This window comes from Magallana gigas, chromosome 5 (assembly GCF_963853765.1).
Source record: "Magallana gigas chromosome 5, xbMagGiga1.1, whole genome shotgun sequence".
Taxonomy (NCBI): domain Eukaryota; kingdom Metazoa; phylum Mollusca; class Bivalvia; order Ostreida; family Ostreidae; genus Magallana; species Magallana gigas.
The window spans coordinates 41547321-41558176 of NC_088857.1; the positions used below are offsets into that span (position 1 = coordinate 41547321).

The 10856-nt window shown below is 31.9% G+C and overlaps 1 protein-coding gene across 1 annotated transcript; it reads left to right on the forward strand.

The window, feature by feature from the left end:
• Nucleotides 1-1314: 1314 nt before the first annotated feature.
• Nucleotides 1315-8122, forward strand: LOC105346593 (solute carrier family 49 member 4 homolog). Its single transcript, XM_034447483.2, has 12 exons — nucleotides 1315-1746; nucleotides 1999-2089; nucleotides 2204-2367; nucleotides 2800-2881; nucleotides 3044-3093; nucleotides 3500-3559; nucleotides 3758-3887; nucleotides 4706-4814; nucleotides 5165-5232; nucleotides 5358-5476; nucleotides 5793-5975; nucleotides 6369-8122. Exons 1-12 carry the CDS (start codon nucleotides 1479-1481, stop codon nucleotides 6551-6553), a joined length of 1509 nt encoding a protein of 502 aa, XP_034303374.2. The 5' UTR covers nucleotides 1315-1478; the 3' UTR covers nucleotides 6554-8122.
• Nucleotides 8123-10856: the final 2734 nt, after the last annotated feature.

The following is a 10856-nucleotide window of genomic DNA, read 5'->3' on the forward strand; positions in this document are numbered from 1 at the left end:
TTCTTGACATTGTCCATTACCTCTTTGTACAATTTGATTCTATATGTACTGCTAATTTGAAGAGATTTAGAATTGGTATGTTATTCAGATAGTTCACTTCATCTGTTGTTTGTCTGATGTCGCTCCTTAATTATGAATTTAGCATCTGAGCTTGCATGCGAATCTCTAAACATCTGACTGTGTATTCTATGACCTTTTTACTGACATACAATGTGGTTAATTTGGTTAAATTATCGCATTAAATTGAATATTACAATGACAGTAACATCATAGCAGGGTAGGTAGGCCGCAAATTCGAGCTGATCTGTTATATTTTTCTCACGCCTGTGATATTGATTAATCAATACTATTTATCCATGGTTTAATCATAATAATCCCTGTACATTGTGGTTTCATCAATTATATTTATTGAATACTAATTTCCCTGAATTTCGTTCTTGCTATTATCCTCGATTTGAAAGTTCGTTGAAATGCAAATTAATTCCAATAAGATATAGAATTGATAAAATCATTGGTCACCAGTTTACGTAACTATATCCTTGAAGCAATGATCACAATACCCCGAATATTAATGAAAAGTACTACAGCAGACATAGAAGCAGGCACAGTATGAATGGGAGGGGGGGGGGGAGGTGCCCCCAACCTCCAATATTTCTCGCATCAAACATTTTCCTCAAAATTTACGTATAGAACATTCATTAAATTGGAACGGAGTTGACCCCTCTTCCAGCCCCGACTTTTTTTGGAGCATAAAAAAATTGTAAGAAAGTTTACAGTAAAGTACCCCCTCCCCTCGCACCAAAGGATCAGGATTTTGAAGATTCTCAAATAGGGATTTTTTTGCTCGTGTAGATTTCGGATAAGTTACATACTGTGAGATCAGGGCTCAGATAAATATTATATTTTCCATTTTCCAATCATCATTTAAATTCGATCCTTCACACAGCTGTGTTTGCTTCTATTCTGAGCATGAAATATTTATGTTTTGCTTTATTCTCTTTTGAGAAGTGAACAGGCATAGCCTACATCCATGGATGTAGGCTGTGCCTGTCCATTTCTCTAAAGAGAATAGTTTTGATTTAGATAAATTCGATCCTTCGCACTCCTTTAATATATGATGCTCACAGCTGTGCTGGCTTCTATTCTGAGCATGAAATATTTATGTTTTTCTTTATTCTCTTTTGAGAAGTTAACAGGCAGAGCCTACATCCATGGATGTAGGCTATGCCTGTCCACTTCTCTAAAGAGAATTTTTTTGCTTCAGCGTCAAATGCTGTTCTGTTGTATATTTGGTCTATCGGCACCTGAAATAGAATCGGGCTCGGTATTAAAAATAAATATTTTCTACTTTCATTTTCACTAGTATCAGGTGATATTTACTATGTAGATCAGTGAGTGGGGGGGACCAACCAGCTACCTGGGACGGACGCGGATAGATGTGTTTATGAGTTGTGTCTTCGCTTGGTTAAAGTGTAAACATGAGTGAAGAGGCGGATGACTCTACCACCCCTCTCCTATCAACGGGAGGGCAGCCAAAAGTATACGCTCGACGATGGTATATTTTGATTATATTTGGGATGACCAACTTCACTCAGAATCTCGTTTGGAACACATGGGGTCCTATTGCACAGTCTGCAAAGGCTGTGTTTGGATGGAGTGACAGTCAGATAGGACAGTTTGCCAATATTGGAAACATTGCATACCTTGTCACGGTAGTGCCGGTTTGTTATCTGATTGAAAGACTGGGTACGATTTTATACTTTCTTTGCTATTTTACAGTTTAGTTCATAAACTTGTTCGTTCTAATATTCATAGTGTGATAGAATGAAAATTTCATAATACTTAAAGTTGATACTCATAAATATGTAAAAGTTAATATCCTATAAGTTTATTTATTTATACTTTAATGTACGCAGCTGATCATTCAAGCCTTGGCTTTTCTGGATCCATGCATGTGTTTCATAAAGATGATGCAGCTTACATTTTGTTTATTCATAGGATTACGTAAAGCAATACTTGGCTGTACTCTCTTGATATTCATTGGAACAGGATTAAGATGCATAACTTATGATAAAGAAGCATTGACATGGTAAAAAAAAACCACAGAATTAAATCTTACAAAAGTATATGAGAAAAGAACTATGTTTCATTAATGTCATTATTTAGATGAGATATGTGACAGTTTGGTTTTATATACAAACAGGTTGTCCTATGTGTGTTCAGTATTGAATGGAATAGGAGGAATAGTGCCCTTTGCAGGACCATCATTAGTGGCCAACACTTGGTTTCCACTCAGTGAGCGTGCAACAGCCACTGCAGTATCATCAGTGTTCATGTACATGGGTATTGGGATTTCTTATATCATTGGTGAGACCCTTTTTGTCATGAAAATTGAACCTATTGTAAATAAGTAGGCCATATTAATAATATTGAGTATTAGATACCTTCATAAGGTATAATCAAAATTTTAAAAATGATAATTGCTATAAATCATTCTATCTTTATAGTATAAAGATAGAAAGATTTTTAGATTAAATTTATATAAACTATATACATTTATGATTAATATTTAGTCTAATTATAAGAGTTAATCTAAAAGTAATGTCACTGAATGCCAGACTTTTTTTTTTCATTTTTCATAATGAATATTGTTTCCCACAATATTTTCATGAATTATTCCTATTTGGATAAGTCCCTCTATATCATTTGTGAAAGGGAAACTATAGTAGTCATGTGTTTCCATATGATGCAGGAAATTGTTATTAGACACAAGTTAATGCAATAGTTTTATGATTTAAGGAACTGAATGGGTTTCATCTCCAGTACAGAAAAACTCTACAAACCAAATCAACATCACTGCTGATATTGGTTCCATTACAGGGTAAAAGAGATATGATTAATATGATAGAGTTGATAATAACTTTTATTGTAATTTACTTGATTATATCTTTTCCCAACAAAGTATCTAGTATGAAATATATACCATAGTCATTTAATTAATATTCATTATGTTGCTAAATATTACCTTTAAAATTTGTTGTAGGTTTTCTTCATGGAACTCAGAAGGAACCCTTTTTACATCTAATTACTCAGGTACAAAAACATGCAATGTTTATTGTGCTTTCCTTTCATCAAGATAAATAATGGTTATTATGAATTCATCATTTGCACATAAATCTTGTCTATTTTCATTCCTGTATTTAGCTCATCTCTCAGAAGTCTTGAATTTATTCCCATATCTATAACTTTGTCAATAAAAAATTAGAGCAATGAAAAACCAGTAGTATTCAGTTTATTCAAACAGCTTGCATGCACACTTTTTTCTGAACTATATTGGGTCTAGACATTCATAAAAATACATAGATAATCTTATTTTAATTTGTTTTCTTTCCATTTATCTTTATCTCCTCTGCTTTGACTTACAAATCCTGGGCAACAATAACAAACATATTGTATCAAAACACTGGATGTTATCAATATCAATACATTTTTCTCTCAGATGAAGAAGTAACCAATCTGGTTGCAATGAGGACAGACATCATGAATATGCTGTATTCTGGTTTGTTTCTTTGATTTTTTTCTTTTACTTTTTTCAAAAAAGTATTTGAGTGATGTTACACATAGAAGCACCAATGGCAAAATGTTTAACCATTAACAATTACATGGAATTCAAAAATTTTCTATGTCTTTCTACAAATAGGCATTTATAAAAACAAATAAATCAAAATGTCACTATTGGTACTGTTTATTTTGGCAGAGTGCGGCCTCGCTGGTTTGCTCTTTCTGTTTAGTCTTCTGTATCTTCCCGCCAAACCGCCAACACCACCAAGTACGTCTGCTTCTGTCCAGAGAACCAACTATAAGGAATCTCTTAGAAGTGTGGCTAGGTATGGATAATAATCTAAGTGTTATCAAACTATATACTTGTACTTACGTGGATTTTTATATATTTTAGGGTTCTCATTTTTTGTAAATTTTTGCAAAAATACAGATTTTTTTCTGGGCGTAGTTTTGTAGATAAACAATTATTATGAAGGAAAAAGAAACAAACAAGGCAAGATGAACTTCTGTTGCTCTACTGCTGTATTCTATGATCATAAGTGTATTAACAGACTAAAAGCAGTATTTAGTTAATGCAATGATTACTTTTAAAGTCATACATATAAACACTGATATCTTGAATACAATGGATATGTTAAATTGATTTATAAGTCCCAACCAAATATTTTTTAAGTATTTTACCCCTGATGTCTCGAAGATTCGGATATCTCTAAGTTTTCAAACTGTCTCATCTAGTTTGAGATCATAACGAAGTTTGACTGTAATTGCAATTCTGAAGTTTTGAATGCTAAAAGTAATTTTATGTTACATTAAGTTTGTGTGCGGAGTGTATCTTAAAAAGGTAAATTAAAAAATATACTGCAATAGCTATGCAGACATTTATGTATATAAACAATCTGTTACGATTCAGTAGATTGACAAATGTACTGTAAATTCATAAATAAGAAGTCCAATTGGATTCAGATATAAGTATGATGATTTTGTACTATTTTTACAAGTGCTACTATGCAGTCATATAAATTATAGTCTGTTCCAGGTTTCTGTTTCCTAGCTTGCATAACTGTTTGTTGATTTCCATATTCACATATCTTTCAATGAAGAACATCTGAAATTATGTTATACTTTTTATAATGAACATTAACAGGAATGGATCTCTCATCATGTTGTGTTTAGCCATTGCCATACCCAATGGAGTGTTTGGAAGTTGGCAAGCTGTATTAGACGTACTACTGGACCCAGTTGGTTTAGATCAAGTGAGAACAATAAAATAATTGAAAAAGGAGGTAATATTTCAGGATTATCCTAGAATAAAATTGCTTTGAAGCAACCTCATCACTATAATATCCTTACCATGCTTTCTCAGACCTTTGGGAATTTGTGGATTTTATAGCACTCCTACATGTATCTCTTGATTAATACCTTTGTTCAAATAACAATTTAATGGAAGTAATCATCAAGCAACTTTCAATTTTTCCTACAGTTCTGGAAACCTCTATTTTTTAACAACCTTTAATAGTATATCCTTACAAACCTCACAATATGAAGTATGTGCAAGGAATTGGTTGATATCTACATTGTAAATGTTGTTTTCAAACAATTTCAGAGTGAAGCTGGATGGCTGGGGTTCTACATGACGATTGCTGGGGGTGTGTCCGGGCTTCTTATTGGAAGGTATTGTTTATTTAAATCTACAGAGTACGACTCGCTGGAGCATATATTCTTATTTTCTTTAATCATTCAATGCCTGAAAGAGTCTCTGGTCATGTTTTTTTAACATGTATTACATTTTGTTGTAGATTTTCAGATATATTTTTGAGAAACACCAAGTTCTTTTTAATCTTGATGAATGGCGCAGCAACTCTAGCTTACGTTTGGTTTTCTCTCATGAGCTCTGGAATCATACCTATCTCTAAAGGTATCAGTGCATATCACATCTTTAAAAAGTATGAAATAAATTGATCATTGGTGACTTGGACAACATTTTAAATGAAAAAAAAGTCATTATTCAAATGCTATTTTGGGCAATTTTGTGTGAAGAATGTCCCCTTTTGTAGAATAATTACTATGTCAAACATTGAACATGTAGCTTGCAGTTGCTTTCCTGTAAATTGTTTTGTAATTCCAGTTACATGTTATCTACTAAATTAATATGTAACAGTGAGAAACATTTTCATCTAAGCAAAAAACAAAACTCACCCAAAACTAACATAAAATGTTATCATTCCTTGCAGTTCAAATTTACATTGCAACAATCATCGGAGGAATGTTAATCAATGCCTCTCTTCCATTGGCTTTCGAGATGGGATCTGAGTTGGCATTCCCTGTGTCAGAGGGGATAGTGGGGGGACTCCTTACTTGTTTGATCAACCTGTCTGGAATCATATTCCTACTGGTGCTTCTAATTCCAGACATAGGTATGTTTTTATCATTGCATATAATTATGATGTTGCAGATATTTATCACATGTACATCACTCATCTACAGAGAACAAAAAATAACAATTTGAACAAAAATATCTAGTGTTCTACGAGGCCTTAGAAACATCATTTGTTAGATATTACATTTTAGAAGATGATATGGGGATTTTTTGACAAAGAACCGTGTACTTATGTAACTAGAATGACAGGTACTTACATGTATGCCATAATTATTGTAACCATCATTGTTTGATAAATAAAATGTGGATACTTTCAAATTGATTTAGATGTAGAAAATCACGCGAGGCAAACTCAAATTGACTAGAGGATATAGACCATAAAATAAAAATAATTTGGTCGTAATCTAACTCAAAGCTTGTGTGATTTCAGGAACGAGTTGGATGAACTGGTTCCTAGCAGGAAGTGTGTTCCTAGGATTTGTTCTACTCTTCTTGTTTCCGGCGCGCTATAGACGAACTGATATAGATGTTGTAGTCCAAGTTAATGATGATGAAACAGATAATAGTCCCAATATCAGTACTACAATAAAGGAAAGGTCAACAATATATGAATAATGTTTATAATTTATTTCTATTACTATGTACTTTGATCATTAATTTATTCCAATGAAGGATGTATATGATCTGAGATTGGTTACATGGACAGTCACTTTATATATAGAAGTTCATTTAAATAATGTAATAAAACAAAGCAGTGAGTAATGATACATAAGGAATTGATAGATGATGGGCAATTTACAGAACTTATGTTGATCTATTACTTTTTTTTTAAATTAAAGCTTGGAAGTTTCATATGTTTCATTTGAAATATTTATACAAAAAGAAAGAAAATGTCAGAAAGATTCACCAGTTTGACAATTGCATGTCAAATTAATGAAGTGTCAAAATTCATAGAAATAAATGTGTATTTAAGTAACTGTAAAATAATTTTTTTAAGAAACACAGATTAAGATATTCATTGATTTAAGATAAAATAATAAGTTGATGATAATAATTTAAGTTTATGAAATGTAATCTTTGTTGACATAAAATGAGATTTTCTATGTATTTAAAGCAATTTGTTAACCGAAAGGAATATTCCCAAATTCTTTTCATGATTAATTCAGTGTTATTAAAAATATCATTATTGGTTCATTTTGGAAAGAATTGCCTTTTCCCGTTTAATTCCTTTATTTATATTCAACAGTTCCTGCTAATATTGTACCATAAAATTATTCATGATTGTAGAAGCAGAACCATTTGATAATAAACATTAAAAGAATTTACATTAGCAAATGTGCTGTACATATTTATTGATTAAACAGGCAATGAAACATATTTAGATTTGAAACAAACACAACGCCACTATTTCTTATCTTCTGTTTTTCTCAATTCTGTACTAAAGAATGTTAAGGTTATTTTTTTTTAAATATATCTTATTATTACCTAATCAAAGGGATTTTGTTGTTTTATTACATATTATTAGTAAATATTTGCTACTATTTTGTATGTGTATGCAGTTTTCTCAACTATTGAAACCGTTCTTACTATTGAACTGCCGGTCAATAGACTGCGATCTATTGGACAGGCAACGTATTTCAGAATGCGGGTATGTTAAGGCTTCCCGATTGATTTCACAGCGATTTGTAGAAAGTCACTTGTCTCTACGTCATGATATGAGGTCATAATTAACTTTGACCTCACGATATGCTTCCTTCGATATATCTCTGAGAATGTATCGTTACGTTATAAGTGAATTTTATTGACTCGGCCTCGGGCAATTATAGATCGTACTGTTCCCTGCACATCGGGAAAAATATTCGGGTCTATTGACTACTCAAGCATTAAAGAATTGTTTATACTTACACAGTTAGATAATGTGCAGAATATTTTTATTTTAATATATTTGAATGTATTATATGTGTATCTTACTTTTAATCACACATTATACAGAGATATTTATTCAGTGTTTCAAGATGGTAATCTTTGCTGTGATAAAATACTTAATATTCTTATTTTTTGTTATATATACAAAGAAAGTGGTTTAATTTGACAAATTTTGTTACACTTTGTTGATTTTCTTCCTATTTCGTCTTTATTTATGTTAAACAATTGATTTTAATAAAGAGAAAATATTGCACTGAGTATTTGTTTTTTAAACATTTATTTAATATAATATACTAGTATCGAATGGAATTAGGCAGCAAGCACATCCTATTTTAGCCCCCTTCCCTGTATCTATTTGTTGACAATCATTCGTCTTGGATTATCATTTTACGTACATGTTACTTAAATGAGTTACTCATTAGCTACTTGATTAAAATGATAATCTAATATTTAGTTTAATCCCTCGTTTTATCGTATTATTTCATTGCCTACTATCTATGTATTCATCGTCAGGTAGAATCAGACAATACATCATCAAACTCGTTTTAAATTATACTCCACGCTAAGTCTACTTGTGTCGAACTCTCGGAGGTTTAACGAGTCTAGATCCAACGAGAGGTCCTCATTGTTGACACAATTTTGGACTTTACCAGAGCGTTTTGTAATATTGCCAGATGAGACTATATTAACTTATTCTTTCAGGATTGGCCTCATTTTTTTGGTATGGAAGTTCTAGAAGAAATGTCTTCTTTAAAGGGAAGTTTAGATGCAAACAGCCTTTACCGTTTTAAGTTTATAAACATTTCTCTATTACTGTAACTTTCTCAGATCTTACTTTTCTGGAATCACAACGTTGTGTTTCCTTTTTTTAACATTTTATCCATGTCAGGTGTTTCTTTGAATATCAACTCAATACATCTTCTATACTCTTGGTTTAACTGCAATTTAGTTTCTGGTTTTCTTATACATTGCTTAATCATTTTCAGCATTATATATCATATAATTTTTCACATTTGATACTTGCTGAAATTCAACATGTGTTTTTTCCTGTGTAATTTTAATTTATAAAAGCAGAAATGGTCTTGAAGTAATGGTATGGCGAAATTCCTGTTGCATAATGTAAATGTATGTCATGAGGAAGCGCCAAACCATTTATATAAAATGTTTCGGTATTAAAGAGATTTATATTTGTGCAGCCTGCTCCCTTATTGCTCACATTTATTTCTGTATTATATGTTGAAAGTAAGTAACTATGTCGAATGCTGTAATATTTTTTACGTTTTGGCAGTAGCATGTCTTATCATGATCTAGACACTACTAGTTTTCGTAAGCCTCAATGGTGTTATTGTTTTAGTATGTTTTATTTTGATTTTTTAGATAAAAATGTAGGATACAATGTATTTTCCTTTATCCTTAAAATTACGTTTCAAGGCTCGGTTTATGTGTTTTAGATCAAATACCAGTGCTTTACGTATAGTAAAATCGTAGATATTAATAAGCGTCGATTTGTTTTCTCCAGATTATACATAAATTCTTGAAACCAGTTATAAATGTCCAGAATATGATAGTTTTCTTGAACTGTGTCAGCTTTTGACATTCTAGTTATTATTTGTGCTTACTCTTTTTTTACTTAAATGTTCTACCAACTTTGTTTTATATAAATGAACATTACATATTCTCTATGTATATAGCTCTATGTGCCAACACATTGTAAAGAAAACTTTAAGATGGGAGTACATGTTAAAGATCATGTATTCGCGATTGACTGCACATAGGTCTCTAATAAAAAGTTTTGGTTTTGTTTTATCGAAGTTGCTGGAGTCAGACTTTGAGAGCATCTTAACATCATGTCGGTGTTCGGAAAATATCGTCTGCATCAACTTAATTAAGATATGTAACATTGCCAAAATGCTTTAATTTAAATTTCTGTAAGTGATGTTAATATCCTCCACTGGTTGTGTCTATTTTTACATTTCTAAATACGCAAAAGATGCAAGATCGCCAATTGTAACTAGACATACCTTCAGAAAAATCGATTTGGATAAAGAGGAAAGGAATTATAGAAAAAACCTGTAGCAAAGCTGACGCATCGACACCATTCCATTTTGTCACTGCATTTCTTGATTCAATGTAAAAAGACATCATTTTCTCAAGTCAAACAAGCTACCAAAAATAAAAACATAATCCGACTTAACTCGATATGAGTTATGTCATGTTATGGAAATGAAAAGATTAACCATTTCACTTATATCTACATCGAAAGAAAGATAACTCCTCAATATGAGGTTCTCGTAACTTTTCGCACGGCCCCTTTTGGGGTCCTTATATTACGCATGCGCAGTAGTGTATCGACCTTTCTCAGCTTCAACCTGGAAAAAATTCAATCCCTCCCCCTCCCACCCTATCTTGTAAGGTTATATATTCCATATTTTTCGTGTTTCTGTCTTCTTTTTCTGTATTACTTTCATCACATCCATAGATAAGCGTCATGGCTTTACAACGACACGTGTGGCGTGCAGCTGTCATCAGTCTAACGAATTTTGCTTAAGCCTGCCCCGGATTCTGTTTACTTCCAGGTCCGTGGCCAATAATCGGGCTTACTTTAATTGACACTTTGTTTCATTCAGACATTGATTGACAGTGAGTCATTGAATACACTGAGTAATTGAATAATTCTATTGATACATTGCAGTGGGTTGATTGTCATCATTGAATACATTGAGTAATCAATTAAATTGATACATTAATTGTCATATTGAGACATTCACTAAAGCAAAACATTGATTATACTTTATTGATTTGCATATTGATTGATTGATTGAAATATTGTTTGAATTATTGATTGATTGATTTCATTGATTGATTCATCTTGATTGGTTGATTGTTTGGTTCATTGAAGATCTAACATCATAACTACCCAAAAGTCGATGTTGATCATTTAACTTACTCTATTGCTATATTTGCAATATTTTGCATACAATTGAATAGTTTA